The 23,783-nt window shown below is 35.9% G+C and overlaps 1 protein-coding gene across 3 annotated transcripts in view; it reads right to left on the bottom strand.

Moving 5' to 3' along the window:
* The window catches only part of MMP16 (matrix metallopeptidase 16), a 176,269-nt gene that overhangs the window by 50,671 nt on the left and 101,815 nt on the right, over positions 1-23,783 (bottom strand). For all 3 annotated transcript variants that reach the window (XM_071554216.1, XM_071554217.1, XM_071554218.1), the window contains 2 exons: positions 6,495-6,656; positions 4,000-4,220 (listed from right to left, as the gene is read on the bottom strand). In XM_071554216.1, coding sequence (XP_071410317.1) covers positions 4,000-4,220; positions 6,495-6,656 — 383 coding nt within the window. The remainder of the gene's footprint in view (positions 1-3,999; positions 4,221-6,494; positions 6,657-23,783) is intronic.

The raw sequence follows: 23,783 nt of genomic DNA, 5'->3' as shown, positions 1-23,783 counted from the left end.
GTTCAAGAAAACTAAGGATTTTTTTTTTTAAATCTGTGAAACTGAAAAGAACTTAAAGGAAAATGGTATTAGCAGAAGTCACACCATTTGCTGAAGCAGAGGTAGGGGTAATTCTGTTGCCAAGACACACAGTGTGAATTTCACAGGACACAGTAAAAAGTGGAAATATATGCTGCAATCTTCTTCAGTAATGGATCTTGTCTGGTAACCTTAGACAATGGAGTTCCTTTTCATGATTCCCTAGCCCTGGAGGTACTCTCAGGAGACTTTAAGAAGATGGTATTGTTGGATACCACATACTGCTCTACACAATGGCAGAGAGGTTTTTCCCTTAAAGGCAGACAGTGTCACACCACTCTGCATAACTTTTCCAGAAAAGGAAGACTTTTTTTTTTAAATCTCCATTTTCAGCCATTTTCTGTGTCCCAGGAGAGTTCTAACTAAACAGAAGGAGAAAATAGCTGGAGAAAAGATGGGAAATGAGTGTGACAGCTAAGTACCAATTACATCCAGGATACATACAGAAGCTAAGAAGCTATCCAAAGATAAAAACTTGTCACTCATGAATTTTGGCATAGAAATTTTTCTGTCCTGATGGTTCCTTATACCAGTTCAAGCATGCATTAAGTAACAGCAGCATTTATCAGCTGATGACAATTGAAGCCAATAGTTACAGTATATTGATTTAAACTAAAAGTTTTGTTGTATAGCATGCATGACTCCTTGTAGCTAGCAAGGACATTTTAAGGGCTTCTAATTTAAGGGATTCAGGAAGAAGTCCTTTTGGGACAATGCATTTATATGTCAGTAATATGTAATTACTTGATGTAAAATAATTTACTTTTCCTTAAAATCTAATAATTTCTTTCAAAACAGTTTATCTGCAAAATTATAATTTTATTTCACGATCTTGGGGGAATCCTTAATAAATTGATTGCTTTACTTTAATGTTTCTGTTAGATCAAGAACAGTTCCTCTTCATTTCCATAACCCTACAATTTTTATCAAGTCTTGCTAGGATTGTTATTTTGGCAAAGTGGCCACAAAACAGTAAAAAGGGATAGCTAAGTGTGAATTCCATTTTCTCTTTAAGTTTACTGTTATTCAGTTTTACTCTGGATATATACATTTGAGAATGTCAGATAGTCAAAGCTCATCAATTTGACTGAACCTAGAAAGTGTTTCTAATATCTCAACAGCCAAAACAGTGTTCTTGATATTAATATTGTTTGTCATCTACTATGAAAACCCACAGTGTATCTCAAACTGTTAGATATCATTCTTCAGTTTTATGCTTAAATTAGAATTAAATTATTCAAAAGTGCTCACATTCTTTAACTCCATGGCTAAGTTCCCAAGCAGTTTCAAGGATTATTTAAACAAATTGAGCTTGTGAGCTTGAGACTTGCCCAGGACATTAAAAAGTGGCTATTTTTGATTTGAAATTGGTACATGGCATACATGCCATTCAGAAAGCAGTAAAATCTGTCACTACACAATAATTACAGACCTCTGGATGAAGACAAAGAAAGGAAAGGATTTCATTTGATTAGCCTCCAACTTTACTCATTTAACTCTTCTGGGAACTATCCAGCAATAATTATTCCAGTGAAGGTAATAATTCTTTAATTGTTTCTATCTGGTACAGCACTGTCATCAATCCCCTGTTCTCCACCTTTCTGTAGTTGGGTCTCAGTCCATCACTCATTCCTTCCTAGCCTATCCTTATGTTACTATTAAGGGGCAATGGCAAATGGTTTTTTGGTGGGGTTTTTTTGTGTTTTGGTTTTGTTTGAAGGGAGATTTTTGTTGTTGTGACAGACCACAGAATTTCCAGCTTTGTTTCCTCAGTTGTTGGATGAGTCCCCTGTATTCAGTCCCTGTTCCTGGTTATACCTCCTGAGAATTAATTCCTGTCCTATTTCTGCTACAGTCTGGAATGCTGAGCTTTTCCTTATAACCAGCCCCCTCAGGATTCTTCAAGGTAACTTGAAAATTACCAACAACTCATGACTTTTCTAACTCCTCCCCTTTTCTGCTCCTTGCATACTCCTCTCTATACATCACACCTTCTTCCCAAAAAACCCCACATAATGAAAGTCCTGTAGCAGACAAGAATCTTCATGAGTAAATTAATGTACAAACAAGAGAGTTAAGTCTCGCTAACTCAAGCATTCAAAGACACAAAGTCAAGATTTGTACATTTATATAAACTTCATTGCTTAGCACACCACCCCAAGTCGTGCCTTGGCATGTTCCAAGGTATCCTTACCAGAAAAGGGGAACTGTGAGACCATAAAGAAATTAACCTGGACAAAGGTGATTTATCACTTCCTTTACCAACATATTGCTTTTATGATTGCAGTAATTTTGTTTTGGAGAACCAGACATTACATATAAAATCTTTAAATATTTTGCTACTGGCCATCAGTATGGATCACAATAGGAATTTAAATTTCAGAACATAAATGCAGTCTGCACACTGGAAGGCATACAAAATGTATAGTAAATATTTAGTGTAAAAGCACTAAGCAGAAAACATTTTTTGAGAAAATTTAATTCGTATTTTCAATCATAATAGGTAAGAGTGATTAGTAATGGTGGTGTATCTGTTTATCCAGGAACACAGACTTGGCTAGACAGGAAATTTTGGTTTAGTGGAATAGCATTTCACAATTTATTGATTTATGTCTAAACTAAATGAGAATATGTCCTATTGTTCTTGAGGTGGATGACATGAGATTGAAATAGGTATTTTAATATCTTGTTTAATGTCAAGTTAGAAAATTAGGTTTTTCCTTAACCTCCCAGTGTTTGATGAAACGGAATGGGCTGCCAGCCCCAGGCTGGCAAAATCCTTATCTATTTATGGGAAAAATATTTCCTGTCCATTGGGTTGTGAAGGTAGTTCAATAATTTTGAATGAATTTATGTAAAGCTATTTGTCCATATTTTTCATAGGTATTCTAAAGAAAGTGAAAGCCTAGATAGTATCAGTAATAAGATTTATATAGTGAGAAAGGTTATATAAAAAGAAAACACATAAGGGAGACATAGGTCCTATCAGAAAGGACAACAAAAAACATTGAACTGGGAGTTTCATATTTTGGGACAAATACGTTTCCCTTCCCTTGTACTTACACTATTCCTGAAGACATAAGTGTTATCTATTCATATGAAAGACCCTTCTTCTCTACCTATAATAATGAAGTTCAAAAGAATCCTATCATATATTTACAAAACAAAGATCCCACACTTTCTATTGCTTATGCAAATTTAACACACTATTAATTTAAAAAAAAACCAGATTATCTTGTTGCCTGTTTGTGAATATTTGCACAATGTCCGCAAATCAGTTTAAGAGACTGAGTAATAATGATTCTGTAATTTGTCTTCAACAGTCATTGCCTCCCGGAAACCATGCTGCAGACAATCCTCCAAAGATATTTTTGATGTCCATGAGCCTTAGCAAAGTGCTTCTATTAAAAGGTTGCTTTTCAGTTCTGTTTGTTTATTTCAATTTGTTGTATATGCCACATTTTCAGCTCAGAGAGAGAAGATGAACAGAAATAAACAAGGACACATCTGCAATAAAAATGTTGTGACAACAACCTTTCCTAAAAAAACAAAACAAGTATTGAAGACACAGTATCTACTGCATGTCAGCATGTGGCTGTATTCCCAACAAAACCATCCCTATTATTCATGAGTTGATTTACACTTTTATCCCTCCATAACACACAGCATTTATTATTTACCCTTACATTTTGAAGCATTACAGTTTCTGCTGACATGGATATTTGCCTAAAATAGAACATTACAGCAGAACTCTGATAGCCATTTAAGCCATGTGCATGTTTATTTTTTAATTTCTTTCTTAACTTTCTAACTGTGAACAGATTGGGAAAGTAGGTTCATGATGAATGAGAGTTTTCTTTAAAAAAAAAAAAGGAGAAATGTAGACATTTGATCTAACATTGAAAATCTACATCCTCCTACCTTGAAAACAAACATTTCCCGGCGAAGAATAGCCAGAGTGTTGAAGTTCCCATCACAGATGTTAGGCTTGGCTCCGGGATAGGAAGGTTTGTCACCACCAATGGGTGGCCGGGGAGGTTTAGGTTGCCTGTCATTCTTTCGTGGGTCTACTGGAGGGACTGAACGATGCGGGGGCACAGTTGGCAGAGGTCTTGTTGGTGGTGGAATCCTGTCAGGTGGACCTTTAAAAATACAACAGCAGGATGTAATATACATGCCCACTCACAGGAAAAATACACAACAAAAACCAGCTGTAAGCAGTGCAAACCCTAAAGTGAAAAGGAAATGAAAAAGTGACATAACATACCTTTATATTATTAATTCATACAATCATAGAATATCCTGAGTTGGAAGAGACCCATCAGAATCATTAAGTCCAAGTCCTGGCCTTGCTCAGGATACCCCAAGAATCACATCATGTACCTGAGAGCATTGTCCAAATGCTTCTTGAACTAATTCAGGCTCAACGTTGTGACCACTTCCCTGGGGAAGCTGTTCTAGTGTTCAGTCAAGCACTTGTTATAAAGGGTATAAAGGATGACTAACAAAACCAAGGAAAAATATTACTTTTCACTATACAGAATCTTCCTTATTGGAATAACATTTCAATAAAATCTGCAAAGGATGCTTAGGCCACCATCATTTCAGATGAGAAGTAATTCAAAGTGCATTATTTATCAAGTAAGAACTGGTATGACAGAACTAGTGACTTGAATAAATAAATGAAGACAAAAATCCTCTTCCTAATAAGATCATCATCAGTCAATAGATTTTTCAACTCTTATTTTTAATTTATACTCATCAATTCACATATGTATATAAGTAGCCATACCTGATATTTTTATGGATCAAATTTTTAGACCAAGTAATGTCATCTTCCTTAGTAACAAGACATTCTATTTTTTCTTTTTTTTTTTTTCCCCTCCCCAGTGAGTCTTACAAAGCTAGATACCTGGTAATTAAAGGAATTGTTCTGATGATAAATGAATTAAAAAGAACTGAAGTGAAAAACTAAAACCCTGTAGATCAGTCCTAAAATATTTTTCTTCTTTCAAATATATTGTCTCTCATGATATACAGAGTTTGATGACAGGTGGAATAACTTCATAATAAATATGAATCCCATTCATAAATTCTCTACCTGCAAGTCAAAAGGCCATCCTAGATAGATGCTGATCATAACTCAGCATACTGAATGACTTTAAATGAGTGTACTGAAAATGTCTTTCCCCTTCTACACATTTTAGTAACATTTAAATATATATTTTAATGTATAAAAAGATAAGTTTTGATTGAACCAGTAAGATTTCTTGAAACAAGATGAACACTTTAATTTTGATCATTCTATTTGTCTCTCCAAATAATTTAAAAACATAATACATATCATCTTTAAAAAATAAAACCAGTTTGGATTACCAGCTTCAGAAATACTTTGAATAGTAAGGCAACTCTAAAACTGCATAAATGGCATTTGAATTTCTGAGAATTTTACAAAAAACTCATACTTTTAAAAGAACAAGTTGGATTTTGTAAGGAAATTAAACTTGCCAAATGGTTGTCATACAATCACAATTTTAAGATTTCTGACATTTATAATTTACAGTTAATAACTGTGTTTCAAGGAACACTGCAGACCAAAGTAATTATTTTAATAGGTGTGACATTTTTATTGAGGCATATGATTCCAGATCACCACTTGATTTTAAAGGGAGCAAAGGAATCAGTGTAGCAGTAGCTCATGTTGGAAAGTTTTTAACCCCAAATCGAGGTGTTTTATGCCCTTTTGGTGGTGATGTCAGATATCACTTCCCAGGGGTAACACATTTCTCCTAATGTATAGCCCACAGATGTTAGAGCTTAGCAGCTAGTTTTCAGCAAAGTATTCTTGTCTAGAGTCCCAACCTATGAGGTCATGAGAAACAACCTTCCTTCCAGCTAATCACACAGGAAAAAACCCAAACAAACAAAACTGGATCAGCCAATCATTTTGAAATTGTTATTTATGCTTTATGGAAATATATATCTGTGCTTGGTTTTAGATATTTTAAAAAGCTTGTTAACATAAAACACTTAGGATGCTGCAGAGTTCTAGTTAACAGTACCGCAATTTTACATGATCATAGTTGTCCTTTCTAGTAGTAAAGAGGAACAAGGAATTGCCCTGACAATATTCAATGTAAACATGAAAAACCTTTAAGCAGAAGAAATTGGGAGTACAAAATTGAATTCAAAACAGATTTAATTGAGGAATATTAACAAAGACAATTTCAAATTATATGTACTGGATACAGAGCATTAGCTCTCTGGATTATCTATTCACAAAAAAGAACTCTGGCATAACAACTGGTGAAGTCCACACTAACAAACTGTTTTGGAAAGGTGATTTGGACAGCAGGACCTCAAGGTTATTTTAAAGTGAAACACTTGCATTGTCTAATGAGTATGGCATGACATACCGTATATCTTCTGGATTCCCTGTAAATCATCATTAGGTAGTTTGAAGTTGTCAGTTTCCATATACTGGTAAAATGGAGCCATGATTGCAGTGGGATCATTAGAGTGCTCCAAACCCAGAGCATGGCCCAGTTCATGCACTGCAACTAGAAAGAGATCATTTCCTGTGAAGAGAAGAAAAGGAAAAAAGGCCTTTGAAACCATAAACATACTAATAGAAATAACACATGTGGAGGACTCTGCACTTGCAAGACATTTTCACTGAATTTGAATTTCACAAGGTAATGCTTAATAATTAATAGATGAGCAACGTAAATGTGTCCGCTAAGGCAGTTCCCTCCGTCCCTTTTTTTTTTTTTTGGTTAAACAAGGAAGCCATTATTTCTGTAATATATGATGCTCTTACACATATCATAAACTTTTTTAACTGATGCACATGGTCAATATAGGGTTCAAGTGTCACAGCTCATGTCTGAGCTTGTGTGCAATTTCTGGCTTTAAGGTGATGTTGCAGTGAACCTGACTGAAAACGCTTGCCTCAAGACATAGTTCCAAAAGGAAAATATCCTTGCTTTGTGTGGTAAACTTCACAAACAGGACTACCTATTTAGGACAAACCCCACAGGGCACTTAGTCATTCCAACACTTGTAATCAGGCCCCTGCTGATTACTTGTAGCTGTTGTCCATTTCTGAGTCATCATAACTGAATCCTACTGAGGAAAAAATGGGGGGTGTTCTATTCTTCTCAAAATAGGATGCCCTTATGCATTTTGCTGTGTAATTTCTGTGTAGTTGCTTGCTTAAGTGTTAGAACCTTCTTATTTTTTGTAAAGTAAAAAAATAAAGCAAAAAACCAAAGAACACACATTCATGTTATAGACCAATTTAACTTTTCTGTTATTCCCTTTTAAAAAGCATCTTTAAATTTTTTATTACAGGGTATGAGACATAATTGGAAGATTTGGCAGTAGAATTACGGCACTCTGTGAAACAAACACAAATCAAAGCCAATGGGATTGTTTTCTAAAATTTCTAAAAAGTTTTCAGAGCCAGACATCTGTGGTATTAATTTAGTCAATTTTTACTCATCTAAGACCTAGTTCTGCATATCTTTGTATGAGTCTTTCATACAGATAGATTCTGTTGCAGTCAACCTGTTGCAAAATGAGGGGAAAATGTTTTACATAAGGAGAAAGGTTCCGGTCAGCTGGAAAGAGTCACATCCAGAATATTGCTCATTTTCACCACTTAGGAATAGGAGGAACCATCCTCCAGAAGCGTGGTCCTGTCCCATTGACAGGAATAGTACTCTAAATTAGCATCTTATGCTAACCATCTAACTTTTCAATGGTTGGACCCAAGAAAAACTGGTGCCATCTATAGTAGGCAGTTTCTCATTGAAAGAGAAGTATAAATAATGGAAGACCTATACTGTGGCCTAGTAGTCACATATTAAAAAATGTTCAGTCTTAAATCTTGCCCTCTATTTTGTAAATTCTTTGGGGATAGACAGTTATTTTCCACTGCTGGCACTTGATCAGGAATTACTATTATAGCATTAATAGTAATAGTATTAAGTAGTTGAATTTAGTTAAAAATTTGAATAAATATGTTACAGAATGTAGCGTACATAGCTGATAGTATTTAAATTTTTCAAGTCCTTCCTCTTGTTAACATAAATAAATAAACTGTCTCCCAAGTACATATGAAAGCAGAAACACTTGTCAGTAGATGTTTTCATGATGTATGCAGCAATGCTGATGTTTGCAAAATAATGTTTGAAGGAAAGCGTGAAAAAAGGCACAAGTACAACTGGATGCTTAGTTCAGAGAGTCTTTTCATACCTTCTGATTCTTAATTTGGAAATATGAAAATTAAATGTTCTTGATATTGTATTGAATGCAATTCTGCAGAAAAATCACATCTTTCAAAAATTAATGTGACATAATGTGCTTTTAGAAATGAGAAGTTTATCCTATCATTTATAATTATGTCGTTTCTAGATGAAGTGTTTCCTGACAATTTTTTCTTAGATGCAGTTCTTCTCAATGTGCTGTTGCACTAGGTTTGATGAGTTTGACTACCCTGGTGATGAATGGTCTTGACATCTGAATCTGCCCTTCTATATGCAGACAAAAATGATTTGATGTCATCTCATTGGAATAATCCACAGCTTTGCAGCTAACCTCAGCATTGGAAGTGATGCACAGGAAGAACTTTGTTAAGATTTTCATTCTGCACTCATTATGGAATAAGTAATGTTATTTTAAAAAATCATAGACTTAAGTTGAAAAGACACAAAAGAAGAACATGTAGTGTAACTATTGTAATATGACAACATGTCTCATATTATTTTTCAATTCTCTTCTGCATTTTATGAAAGTTAGAGTTCTAAATTAGGTTTATTAGAATGCAAAATTTCTTCCCCTGGTATTAACTCAAATAGAATTTTCAATACTCAGAGATGCAAGGAGAGCCATCGTTAAAACCTCTGCACTGGACTTCCAGAGGGCAGATTTTGGCCTATTCAAAAGACTAATTCAGAGCATATCCTGGGAAACAACCCTTAAAAACAAGGGGGTCCAGGAGGAATGGACATGTTTCAAGCAGGAAATTTTGAGTGCACAGGGATGGGCTAAACCAGTGTGCCGAAAGGCCAGCTGGAGGGGAAGACGGACGGCTTGGTTATTTTATTACATTTAATCTTTAGAAAAAAAGAATAGAAAAAGGAAGTCTTAGTCTGCTGGAAGGCAGGAGGGCTCTGCAGAGGGATCTGGATAGACTTGAGAGATGGGCTGATTCCAATGGGATGAAGTTCAATAAGGCCAAGTGCCGGGTCCTGCACTTTGGCCACATCAACCCCCTGCAGCGCTACAGGCTGGGCACAGAGTGGCTGGAGAGAAGCCAGGCGGAAAAGGACCTTGGGGTACTAATTGACAGGAAGCTCAACATGAGTCAACAGTGTGCCCAGGGGGCCAAGAAGGCCAATGGAATCCTGTCCTGTATCAAAAATAGCGTGGCTGGCAGGACCAGGGCAGTGATCCTTCCCCTGTACTCTGCATTGGTGAGGCCATACCTTGAGTATTGTGTTCAATTCTGGGTCCCTCAGTTCAGGAAAGATATTGAGATGCCGGAGCAGGTCCAGAAAGGAGCAACAAGGCTGGTGAAGGGACTGGAGCATAAGTCCGATTGGGAGAGGCTGAGGGAGCTGGGGTTGTTTAGCCTGGAGAAGAGGAGGCTTAGAGGTGACCTCATCACTGTCTAGAACTACCTGAAGTGCAGTTCTAGCCAGCTGGGGGTTGGTCTCTTCTCCCAGGCAGTCAGCAATAGGACAAGGGGGCATGGGCTCAAGCTCTGCCAGGGGAAATTTAAGTTGGATATCAGAAAAAAATTTTTTACAGAGAGAGTAATCAGGTATTGGAATGGCCTGCCCAGAGAGGTGGTGGATTCACCATCCCTGGAGATTTTTAAACTGAGATTGGACATGGCACTGAGTGCCATGATCTGGTAAAGGGACTGGAGTTGGACCAAGGGTTGGACTTGATGATCTTGGAGGTCTTTTCCAGCCCAATCGATTCTATGATTCTATGATTTAGGAAGTAACCTTCTTTTGCTTTTCAGACCTTCTGAAAGGCAGATTTCCCTCCTAGACTCATGTTTCCTACATAATAATTAAGAATATTAACTAGTCTAAGTCCTATATTAAAAAATTGCACTAAGAAGTTGGCCACAGTATTTACTGAACAATTTTTAAATAATTCTGAATTAATAGTATTTATTCTACCACTATTATTAGACTTGTTAGTATCAGTAGACCAAAGAGTGTTTTACATGTGCTATTGAACCTCTACTATTTGAGGCAGGAGGTCTGTGAAGTTAACTTGTTATACTTCCTAAAATTTCAAGAAACCGTGGTTAATAAACAATCTTGGAAGCATCTACTGCTTCTATTTGTGCCAGTTATGCAATGCAGGAAGAATCAATACATCCTTCACTTATCAGTCCTTATTGAGTCCCCATACAGATCTCCAGGAATTTCTATATTTTGGTCCATTTTGACCTTGAAAGGTGAAGTATGTAGTAACAGGGAAATAAACAAAAGCACTTTCAGATACTGGCCTATCTTCCTTTCAGGATTACAGATAATGAGCATATAGTAGACCGCTTTTAGACTAGTTCTTCTAAATGACAGTGGGACCATGTCAGACAATAGATATTATGCACAGGCTGGCTGTTTCTTATCATGTCTTTCTCTATTGTCTTCTGGATAGGGGAATTATGTAAAAATTTCCTCACTGGGTTTAGTATTTATTTCCACCTCATGCAATGCAAGTTGCAGCCATCAGGGGAGCTATTAAGTGAGGCAAAAGCAGAGCAGCCTTTGAGCAAACGAATATGGGGGAAGGGAGAAGGTCACAGGGAAGAACTGGGAGAACAATATTCTTGCCTGGGGTGACAATGATTTAACAGGCAACATATTTTCTACTTGTAGTCAAATAGCCCCATTATTCATAACAATTTCCATCAGGAGTCATGATTGTCTTCAGGGCATCCTCAATTTAAAGTGACCCAAATAACTTAGTGCATTGAAACTGAGGTTTAAACCAGCTCAAGATGTGCTGTCTGAGTCCAGTGAAGGTAGGACCTTATTACTTAGTTTCCATCTTTCTTTCCTTGCATACAATTAGATTTCTCCAATTAGGCAACAATTACTCAGGCCCTCTTTGCTTTAGGGAGCAGACTTGCCCTAAGCATCTCTCTGTTTCTGTAACAAGGTACTGAGAGGGCTGGACAACCCTAAGTGCTCACTCTCTCTGTCAGGACTGCACAGAAGTGTATTGTGACTGCCTAGCTGATTGAAGGCTAACTTCACTGCCTTGGCCAGTGCTCAGAGTAAGATGAAGGAGTGTAAAGGCAAGTTAACATTCATACAGGCTCATGCTAGCTTTGCTATCCTATTGACATTGCGTACTTTTTACATTTTCAGTCCCCACCATTGAGTCCTAAATGATTCTATATTTCAGTATACATTATCCGAGTAGAAACACATATTTCAGACCACTTGGCAAAATGAAGCACCACCATAAACTTTAAAAAGTTGTGAGTAACACAGTTAAAATTCATATGACTCTGATGACTTTTAAAGTAAAAGTTGCCACCGAAGGCTTTACAATGGTGAACATTCATTGTGATAGCCTCAGTTACATCTTGTATTTATCTACACAGTAGTAGAAAAATACTGAAAAATACATTTCACAATTCCAAAATTTGTGTATCTCTGTTCCTGTATTCCCCTTTAACATGGAGATTTGGACTAGAATGCATGTAAACTCAAAAAGATTGTGATTTTTTTTTCTTATTTTATCTCAAGTTTGATTTCACAAGGGGAAAAAAGATACTATGTGTAAAGAACTAAGAAAAAATTACTATGTTTATACTGACACTTTTCTCTGAGGCCACAAACTATTTTAGGCACTAAATCTGCCTGATTTTACAAGCACTGCCCAAACTCCATAATATAAATATGTATTAATATATCAAATATTCAACAGCCAGCACTGTGGAGCATGCTGTATCGGGAAGTCTTTCCCTGTACCTAATATATGTACTATTTTTCATGTCCACAGATAAACAAAGCTAGTATGTTTGTCCACAGTAAGCTATTAAGAAAACCTAGTTCTGAAGATATTAATTCCCATTCTAAATACTATGTGAGTTCAATTTATAAAAGCAATACCCTACTCACTTAACATGTGACATCCAGAGAAAAACAAAAAAAATCTAGAAACTGAATTTCAAATTACAAACTCTAAAACTGCAAAAATGTTTTATACACATACACTCTTCCAAAGACTATTTCGCTTCATTTTTCATGTGATGTAGATAGATATTGTCCAATTAAATCCATAGGAATCTGAAATGTAAGTCTGTGTAAGAAAGACTTCTATTACAGTCCTATTATCAAGACAGTGGCTCAAAGGCAAACTTACAATTAATCAAAAATATTACACACACACTACCTACTCATGAGTTTCTGTTCAACGTATTCAGAATTTGCATTCTCATTCTTCTGTTTATTTGTACCCCCATTTGACTCATCAAACCAATGCATACAGAAAGTTAAAAAAAAATTGTATCTGTTATTATTATCCTTTCCAGACAGCACAGAATTTTGAACATGCAATTTCAACAGTCAGTCATAAAAAAGATTCTTTCTCTCTCTGACCTTATTACACTAAAGTGGAACTAAGTATATACATTATGTATGCACTTACATAAGCACTATATATGTATATATATGCTACACCGAGAGTATGTATGGACCTAAATATAAATCATAGGTATACTCTTACCCAAATAAAGGTGCTATATTTTCCAGTCTAAGAAATCACATGCAGTTGCCTGACGTTCCCTCAGACTTCTGCCATTGGCACTAAAATTTGGTAACTTGGTGGTTAGTTTGGAAAGAAAGTTTTGCTTAAAGATTGACAAGGCAGCTTTGACAAACAACGAGCTAAACTAATTTTTTGTGTGTTTAAATAAAAATGCATCATACAGAGTATACCCATTTTCTATATGAACTTAGTGTATCTATTTTTACACACTATTTTAAACCATGAGTTTTCAATAATATATTCATAATTTTAGCCTTTTTCATTGTGACAAAAGACAATGACATAAAAAGGTCTTTCACTCTATTATTACATATACTAACAGGCACAATGAAATCTTTTCAAGAAGACTTAGTAATATGTATAAATATATATATATATGCATAAAGAGAGGGAGGTACAGAGAGTTTGTTATATACAAAGTATGTACTAACTACTCTGTGTACAATTGAGAATACCTACAACCATATGTGTATATTTTCATATACTATTCTATTATAAAAAGATTAATAGTGTGAGATCTAAACTTGGTTGCTTGAAATTTGAAAAGGACATATTCTTACACAGAAGACTGTCTTCAGGTGACTCAGATTGTTGATGAGATATGACAAGGACCTGGGAGTTTAGAGGTGTGTATGTCCTTTCTGGAAGTATTTTACTGTTTCTGTATATTCTGGGCATAATTTAGAAGAATTCAGGAGCCCACATTCATTTATAATACAGATCAGCCTGTACTTTAAAATGCAAATGACATGCAAAAGGTAAGAATTTCTGCCTTATTAGTTAGATCTGTTAAAAAGTACATTCTATAACTTTCTAGTAAATGGTTTGCTATGGGTGGAATTAATTTATGTGGTTTTAATTTTCTTTCCATAAAAGGTATGAATATAAGGATATTTCTACTTTGTTTCTCACAGTTTCAATCACTAGTACTGAAAAAATTTTGCAAACTTTTCTGACTAGAGAATCAATACCAACTTCCCCAAAGGGTGAGAAGTGAAGTGGCTAGAGATGATCCTAGGGGAGGTAAAGAAGGCATGAGAGCTTGCATCAATATGATGGTATGTGTTCCTTCTGCAAATATAATGCTTATGGCTTTACTTCATGCTTTGAGGAAACCCTGCTGTGACAGGGAAACTACCAAACTAAAAAAAAAAACCCCTACATTCATGTTGATACTCTAGCTCCTAGGAACAACTTCTTCATCACTCAGGTCCACTACTGAATTTGTATATTATTCTCAGATGGCATTTTCATTCTATTAGTCATATTGATTAGCAGACTGAAAAATTTCATTTTGGTTGTTTTCATGGTCATCTTTAGATAATAACTATCTTAATTTGAGTTATAATGGAATTTTGCTAGAAAAGATCTTAATTTATCTCAGTAAGCTCACATCTGTAAAAATGATTCAAAATACAATGGCAATTACCATTGTTGCCAAATAATATTTATGCTATTTTTCCAGTAGTCCAATGCAATTATAAATGCTGCAAATACTGTAACAGCCTTATCTATTTATACTCTTCCCTGTCTTCTCTTTCTTTTGTTTTTATTTTTTAGTGGAAACAATAAGCTAGAGAAATATTTAAAACTGCTTTTTGAAGGCTATGAGAATAAACACATGCTGGGATTGAAGATTTGGATATGTGCATGAAAAGAGTATATGCCTATCACACAATTCTCAGTTATCCTCTGAGGTCTTGTCCTTGTGGGTAGGTCATGTGGAGGGATAATACATCTTTCTACCACTCCTAAATGGCAGTCTGGGTGAGAATAAATGTAAAAGACCTTTAATTGTCCATGAGGCCATTGAAAAATCAAACCCTTGCTTTGACAAAAACAGATGTAGGGTTTGTCTCTAAGCCACTCAGCTGAAGTGCTGGCTTTTTAACACCGTACCTTCTTTTGTTTTGAATGGATGATATTTTTCCTTTCATTTGCTCTAAAGACCTGTGTATCCACTTATAGAGAAATATTTGTAAATACTAGGAAGAAGGTTAAAGTCACACTGCAAATATTCACAATTGATGTAACCTGTCAAGGGGCAGAAATCATAGAATCATAGAATGGTTCAGGTTGGAAGGGACCTTAAGGGACCCTAAAGACAATCTACTTCCAACCCTCCTGCCGTGGGCTGGGACACCTTCTACTAGACAGGTTGCTCAGGGCTCCATCCAACCTGGCCTTGAACACTTCCAGGGATGGAGCATTCACAACTTCTCTGGGCAGCCTGTTCCCGTGTCACCACCTTTCAGAAATCTGAAAGGGTCTATAGATCATCAAGATTCGATAGAATGCACACAGAATTTAATTTATGTTTAAGTCTTCTGTTGGCTCTCTGCATAATATATTTTACTCCATGTCACTTAAATTACTGAGAATTGTATTAACTCACATGAAACCCATCAAAACCAGGTTATTATTATTAGCATATCATTGTATCTACTTAACACGTACATATGATTTTGAAAATTTTTTTCAAAGAGAAAGGGACATAGTGGTGTGTATATATATATATATATATATATATATATGATTTTTTTATATGAACAGTTCTTCACTGTTATTTTGCTTGTGTAATTCATATTGAGAAAAAAAATGTTGAGATGATTTTTTTTCCACTGGACTGCTGATAAAATGAAGTGAGAATTTTGAATTCTAATTGGCAAAGTGATTAGAAGAAAAAATCATTAAAGTCCTCTGATCTGAAAAACTGATGTGTTTTCTAAGACATCTGCAGACTTCAAAGGGAGACATAATCCAAGTGTGCACCACATTTTAGATTGAGACAACTTCAAACTGGGGATCATGTACATAGAGAAAGAGTAGCAAAAAGACAAATCTGCTACTTTAGTTGTACTTTATCAAAATTTACTTACATAAAATGCTCTGATCTACTGGATAATCTGCTGCTAAGTTCTATGATTCTATACCCATGCAGCTTTATTTTCCTTCAGCTAGAGGAATCAATGTGAGTCTCTCTAGCACTGGAACAATACTGTCAGCTTGACACCAGTGACTCTTAGCATTTGTTGACATAGAGATGCCTCAGCACCCACCTGGAGGGGCAGCCTTCAGGATGAAAGATTGTAGAGGGCAAGGCAAAAGGTGCTGAAGAGGTCAAGATGGTCAGGCAGCTAATGCATATCCTGGGCCTCCCAGCAGAGGAAAGTTGATGGAAGAAATTGCTTAGAGAGGAAGATGAAGGCAGGAGTCTGTTGCCTCTGCCAAAGTGCAGGAGAGACGGGCCATGAGAATGTAAGTCATGGCAGAAGTCAATCCTGGCACACTTCCACCTCTGTGAGTTAGGGCCTCAGCAGGACGCCAGCCTGAGGTGAAAGCAGTTGGCTCCAGCAAGGAGAAGGGACAATGTTAGAGGTTCCATGTTTGACGCCTTTCAGACCTGTGCTTCCTGCTGGAAATTAGGTAGCTGAGGTCAGAGTTACTGTGGGTACAGTCTTCCACAGCTGCTCTGCCACATCCCACACTCAGGCACATTGGGACCATTATCTCTGCACCTCTGCCAGCCACTGTGGCCAGCCCTGCCAGTAGCAGAAATCATCACTAAAAACAAAAACCAGCTTAAGGACTGACTGTTGATAAATATATGTATTTTAGTTGCTAACTCTTCCTGAAGTTCAGGCTCAGGCTTTAATACTTTTGCTGCTTGTGCTTGATTCCGTGACACTAATGTATCATCAGCATCCTGAATCCCATTTCCTCTTACTTACATTGTATTAGTTCCTAAACTACGTGATAAGAAAGGAGCTATGCATGATTCTCAGAAATGAGAAACTAAAAGTATGTTTACATATTATCATACTACCAAAAATGTATTCACATATTCAGAGGTGCAATCCATTTGTGAATTACCATTTTTAGAGCAGCAATTGCCTTTTACTGAGGGCTATACTGAACTGTTTCCAAAACAAGCATTTCTGTGGCTCAGATGGATTTCTTTTAACCCCAGTTAGTATTGTTATTTTGAAGCACCTCTTACTTCAGTTTTCCTCTAATCTGAAATGGCATGATTCAGCATCACTACTGGAAGTTTTCTAGCTTTACAACACTGTAACACAAATGCCTATACCTGCACCTTTCACAGTGAGAGATGAGAAACAGGTATTTCAGAACATGATTCACCTAGCTTATTTTAGACACCTACTTCAGGATGCAAACCTTACCCGAGAAAGCAGTATATCTCTCCTTTAACTCTAAAGGGACTCCATGAGATTAACTCAGATATAAACATCAACATATGGGCAGATTAATTCCACCCCCTCAAGTCTTCTGGCTTTTGACTTAGGTCTTTTCACTTAAGTCAGTGGCAAAACACTAATTATAGAAATATAGGATATGAACTTAAGAGATATATATGCAAAACCAGGAAGCATTCATCATAGACTTGAGGAAGAAACTTAAATCTGTCCACTAGGAAAAAAATACAGAAAAAAATATGCAAAACCCATTAATTTACCTGGTTCTTTTTAATTTTTTCTGCTTTCATCTTTTTCCCCAACCTGATGTTTTAGCTGTCAGTGTTTCCAGCTATTGATGTTAGCTGCTCAGCTCTGTTTGAAACTCAGTTAGGAAGAAGCCTAAATATAGATTAAAAATATTTTGGCCTCAAGAACATCTGGTTTGGGCATTTTGAAGGGAAGAATTATTCTCTAGTCTTGAGAACACATATTGTAGAAAATCATTAGTTAATCTTATACTACTCTTACAAGTCAAATATAGTATTATCTTTTATTTTAGGGTTTTCTGACATTCTTCTACTTCATCAACAACAGTCCACTAAATTTCTACCTAACAGATAAATAAATATGTAATAACTGTAAAATTCTTGTCTCACTGTCTCAGGAAACCATGACAACATCCATATTGGAAACACAATTTTTGAGATTCTGTTTGCCCCTAAAATGGCAGGGGCAGTGCAGTAATAATATTCTATTGAACATCGTTGGTATTTCCTATATCTGCTGTCTTGGTGAAAAAGTTTCCATTAAGTGGTCCCAGCAATAAACAGAGACATGAAGATCTCTGGATCACATAAGAGTTGGAGTGCTAAGCCTGGTGCTTGCTTTCAACTGAAGTGATAGAAATGCCACTTTCTGTTTAAAGGAAGAATTTGAGGTTCATAGACAAGTTTTCTTTCATAAATTTTCACTTCTAGAATATCAGACTTAAAAGAAAAATAAATAATTTCAAGTCATTATTCCATTAGCTGATTTTTTAGTTCTGAACAGTTTTCAATTTGTTTGCAGTAATAAAGGGATTTTATTTTCTTATTTTTTAACAAAAATATTTGAGATGTGGCTTTTCACAAGCTCTTCATAGCAAGTAATCTTTCAAGAAAGTGAAATTCAGTCTCTGGTGTAAAATGTCATAGCTCATAAGGCAGTTTCTTTATTATTACCATTAGTTTAAATACTATTATTTGGGTATCATACATTTTACAGAAATACTGCCTTTTTGTAAGCTGATGGAGAAAACAAAAAAATGCATAGAGGATAAGAAAGAAAAAGCACTGGAACATGTTTATTGCTCTCCTCTTTTCCCCCCTTCTCTATAACTTTCTGGCATGTATAAGAATTGCATGAAGCTCTCTCAGATTCAGCACTCAAAATCTGACAAGCTCCTTTCTAAAGGAGGAAAGATTAAAGGAGGAGCTAGGTATATTAATTTATTTGTTGCGTGTATAGTGTTACCCTTTTTACTTTGTCATTCCCCATGTATGAGGGATTGTGGGGTTGTAGAAACAATCCTGAAGGGGCTGGCCCATATTTTATGTATGGACTCACTCAAAATAAATCTATTTGCCTAAGCAAAAATGGCTTCCCAATGCTCTTTTCTAGCATAACGCAGGGGGAAAATAAGAAAGAAAAATTAAGAGAAAATAAAGACAAAACCTTCAGCATTGTTTCTTTCAACTTATTAATCACTTTAACAAATATTTTTCAACTCAATTTTCCCACGTAAACTCAGTTCTCCTAATAGACTAATATGAAGGTCTGATTAAATGAATCCATTTTGTGAGATAAACTTGACTACATTGTTGCATGAACAGTTGAGACAAACACATTTCTAAAAAAAAAAAAGGCAGTTCTCTTTCAGTGAATGTAGGTGCAAATGCTGCCAAAACTGTCTACAAGGACCCATGTTGCCTTTTAGCTAGATGTTTCCTTGGCAGCAAAGTTGATGTAACAGACAATGTGAACTTTCCTCATTTATTTCCATGCAAAGTCAGCCAGATCGGCTTTAACACTTTTCATTAGCAGTTTAAGATCGGCCAGCTGATTGCAAACTGAGGCAGATGGCAAAAACAAGCAGTTTGTTCTTCTGGCCTTGGTATGTGGGAAATAACCTCCAGTTGCAGTTTCAATGAATAGCTGAGTTTGCAACTTCCCTAAATATTCTGCAAAGGCTTGCAACGATCTGTGTTTACCTACACCGTGATGGAAGCAATATGCAATTTAGTGGCTTAGGTTATGCTGCCTTTTTGGTTTGCATCCTGCATCATGACCATCTCACTGTCAATTGAGTGATAGTGTAAATATCACCTTGCTTCTATAGACACAAAAAGCAAAATGTAACATGTCCATTGTCTACATTTCAAGTGTTTTAATAAAGAACATTGCAAAGTCAATCCTCCTGACATATTCCTCAGCCTCTCTTTCAGTTTGCATAATAGGGCATGTGGCAATTTTAGCACAAGAAGGACACTGAGAACATGATATTGCGTTCTAGGATGTGTGAAAAGCATCGAGTTAAACACGCTTCTAGAACATGGGGCTAGATTCATCCACAAGACTGCTTTCACTGACAGCCAGTGTTTAACAGATTTGCTTTTCAATGACATGCAAATGAAGTGCTTTCCTCAAAGCCAAGAGGGTGCAAAAGCAAAAAAAAACAACTAAAAAACCCCATAAAAATGAGGTCATTATGTTGCCAACAGTTAACATTTTCCATCAGCTGCTTTCAGCCAGTAGATGCAGTCCAGCAGACAGATCCTCTTCTATTTGCATAGTCCTATGTTCTCATCATTAGCCAGGGCCATTTTTTTTTTGTTTTTAAATAATGTCCTGTCTCTTCAATAACTGAAAGTGGTTTTTTTTATTTTCAAGTGCAGTTTTGCATACAGTGATAATATTTTCAAGGATACATTTTATGCTTATGCATCAGACACTGAATATCTAAGAATTACCACTTTAGGTAAGATCTTGGAGTGACTGGATATGGGACAGTTGGGTACCTGCAAACCAAGCAAGAATAATCTGTGGAAGGTTTGGGAATTTTGAGGACAGATGACCCTGTTTAATTCTATCAGCACAACATGCACTTAATGACAGGGAAAGACTGGTTTGCTTTTTAAATACTGAGAGACTTGCATTTTAGTGACAGGATGCATTATTGGCCTTAATTGACTCCTGAATTTAACTGGATATCAGGGGAAATAGTGAAATTAAGAGAATTAACTGATATTCCATTTGCCTGTGACTTGCAAAGTCTTCTAAATGTTATCCTGACACCGTCATAATCATGTAATGTTATAAATGCAGGAGTTGCTTTTTACCATCTTTCATAATAATGCACTCAAAGAGTTTCAATTTAAAATAGAAGTTGTGCTTCCTTAACTTTACAACTACATTTGAACAAAGATGTAACTCAACAAGTTCAGACTTTTTATCTTGGAAACAATAAATGACAGAGGTCCATAAAATATGAATTGAATAGATAGAATTATTCGCAGATTAATTCCTTAGAAAATGAGCATCTGTCTGCCTAAAATGAATTTGTCCATGTCAGGTTCAAAATTCAGAAAGAAGCAATATTTCACATCTGCTTAAACTATAGGACATATTGTCATAGGATGTTGTGGATACCAAATGCTTAGATGAGTTGAAAAAGAGATTACACCAATTCATGAAAGGAAATCCCTCATAGGCTATTAAACACAAAAATATGGCTTGTGCCTCAGAAATTCAATGAGACACAGATTATTGAAAGCTAAGAGGGAATATGCTGGGGTTTTGTTGTCATATGTTTGCCCTGGTCTTATTCTCTTCCTTAGGTATCAGTTAATAGCCATTAAGTGAAGACAGGATATTTCACGGGATAATCTTTCATCTGAACCCATGTTTGCAACTCTCTGTTTACAAGTATATACACAAGAATAATACAATAAGAATTCACATAAAATATTAATCTTTTACATATTTCTCCGAGAACAGAACTAGAAAATAAGCATGCAACAACTGCAAAGTCACACTGCTTGATTAACAGATCAAATTAGATATTGCTAAGTGCTTTTTGAAAACATATATAATCAATTAAGTAAGAGCACTATGCTTTATGAAATTAAAGTCATGTTAATGTTGTACTACAGAGCTTCCTTTGATCTGAAATGTTTGGTTTCCTTTATACCTAACCATAGCATATGACATGAGCAAGGTTCAAGATATAGAGCTCCCTTAGGAGATGGTTTTCACAACTCCACTGGTTCACATTTCCAGCAGCATATATCTCCTGCACTGTGTCAAACACACTGGCAGCCAAAAGAAATTTACTACAAGTTGATCTATGCAGTTCAGAGATCAGGATTTTCATAAATTTTTCTTGGCTGCCAGCACAGTTCCCACAGTACAATCTATGCACTAACTAGAGTACATTACATTAGATACTATATTTGCATCAGGTCCAAGAAGCTTTTACTTGGCAATCTACAAACAGCATGGTACAAATGACAGGTTTGTTTGTTTTCTTTTTATTGCCTGCAAACTTGAATAGTTTTTTGAATGCTGGAGAGGTTACAACCCCTGACCTCCCAAACATTTGAATTTTGGAGTTTGTTTTTCCAAAGATTCAGTTTTATATATACACAAGGTACTAATATTCCATATGTATGTAAGCACTCTGCAGTAATATTCTCCTTACATTTAAATGTCACTGTACACTAAAGCCATTTATTACTTCTGTAATGGAGTTTCACTTTGTTATTATCTATTGTATGTTCTTTGATGGAAGAACTGTTTTATAAGGAATTTGAGTATGGTACAATAGCTGCCTTGGTAAATTTGCTACAGAGGTAAAAAAAATTATGCATTTTAATTTGATTTCTATTTCTCTTGCAGATATGATATGAAGCTAAGAGTCACAAATTACCACTACTGATCTACCTTGCTTGTCTACAGAGAACTTAAACTTAGTTTTTGCCAAATATTTTCTGCTGCTGGAATACAGAGTTTTATGGTCACATTTTATCCAGTAATTGCTACATTACTTATCATGTCTAAGGTGCTTGAAAACTAAGCTCCCAAAAAATCCTTGTTTTCCCCAAGCACTAATTCTAAATCTTGTCCTGTTTTAAAAAGCTGCACTTTTGCAAGTAGGTCAATCTTAAATTAATTGAGTTAAAAGTAGTGTGCTCTCAATTTAAATGGGTTTAACACTCCCTTAAATAGGTTTAGACGCACTCAGTAATTTCCCAGAAAAAATATCTGCTTTAGAAAAGGTTTAAACTAACTTAAGTCCATGTAGCCAGCCAAATGTGAAATCAATTTTGATAAACTAATGCAATAAGTTTTGGTACAGAAAGACAGGGCAAAAGAAAGGATTTTTCTGCAAGCTACTAGAAAATATACCTATCCCAGCCAGTCCTTGGTAGTGACATTGAGTTTCATCACAGTGATTTGAAATATCACCACTGAGAAAAATAATTGGAAAAATATATTTGTTGAGGGTTTCAACAATATCTACAAAGTATGGCTACTCCTCAGAGGAAGTCACTGTCCTTTTCTGGATTTAGATACATCATTCATCTCCATAAATATTTAATTCAAAACCATGGATTGGAGCCATGGAAATCACAAGGAAATCTCTCCCTAGCCTCAAGACTGGCATATTAAGATTTCTTCCTTTTCCTTTTTTCTTCACTTCTTTTTCTTTCAATTGTCAAATTCAAAAGAAAATAAAGACTGAAAGCTTTTCTTAGTAAGTGCCAACTTTTCAGATAGCTATTTATGCAACTTGATTTTCATCTCCTGTTTATTCTTTTCAACTTTTATATTTTTAAGGATACATATTGTGAAACATTTTTCCTGTAATAATCCTAACCATTTTGATTTGCTATTCCTGAAGTTTCTTCTACCATAGTTGTCAGGTGTTACCAGACTAACCTGAGTTTTAATGGAGACTGCCTAGGAGCACAAGATACTTCATAAGATGCATGAAGTAACCACCTTGTTCCAAATAATTTACAAGCCTAAGGCTCTCATCTCACGCTAAAGTCTAGACAGGCAGATCATAAAGGCAATGGAGTCTACTGTAAGTGAAAAGATGTGCTCCCATAAAATAATTTGAAAAGTAGTTGTCCTAAAAGACAAGTAGGAGATGACAGCTGATGGAAGGAAGCCTATAGACCAATGCATGCACTTTGTAGAAAGCATTCAAAGAACACAATTTCCCAGTCCAAAACCCAAAACCAAAAAAACCCAAAAAGTTCAGCACATTTTATCTGCCAGTCTCTCATTCCCTACCAAAACAAATTCTGTCCTTGTTTCTATTGCTTCCCTGTGGTGATGAGCCTCCTGTACTTCTTTATGGCCAACACTTCTAGCATCACCTGCAGCACTATCAGTGAAATTCAGAAAAAAGACCTTCACAGCTCAGCTGGAGTTGAAGTATCACGTGTCCTCTGCTTACAGGGTATTATGAAAACAAGAAAAAGCTTCTTGAACCCATTCCACAATTAAGGAATTCCCTAGTGCCATACACTGCTCTTACTTCAACTGATTGGAACAGCAGAAGTATTGTGCCATTGGAATAGTCACAATACCACATTTATATACCTGAAATGTATTACAGCTTTGTTGCAAACTCCAGGCTACAAATCC

This window comes from Pithys albifrons, chromosome 4 (genome assembly GCF_047495875.1).
Source record: "Pithys albifrons albifrons isolate INPA30051 chromosome 4, PitAlb_v1, whole genome shotgun sequence".
Taxonomy (NCBI): domain Eukaryota; kingdom Metazoa; phylum Chordata; class Aves; order Passeriformes; family Thamnophilidae; genus Pithys; species Pithys albifrons.
This window is presented reverse-complemented; position numbering and strand designations above follow the sequence as displayed.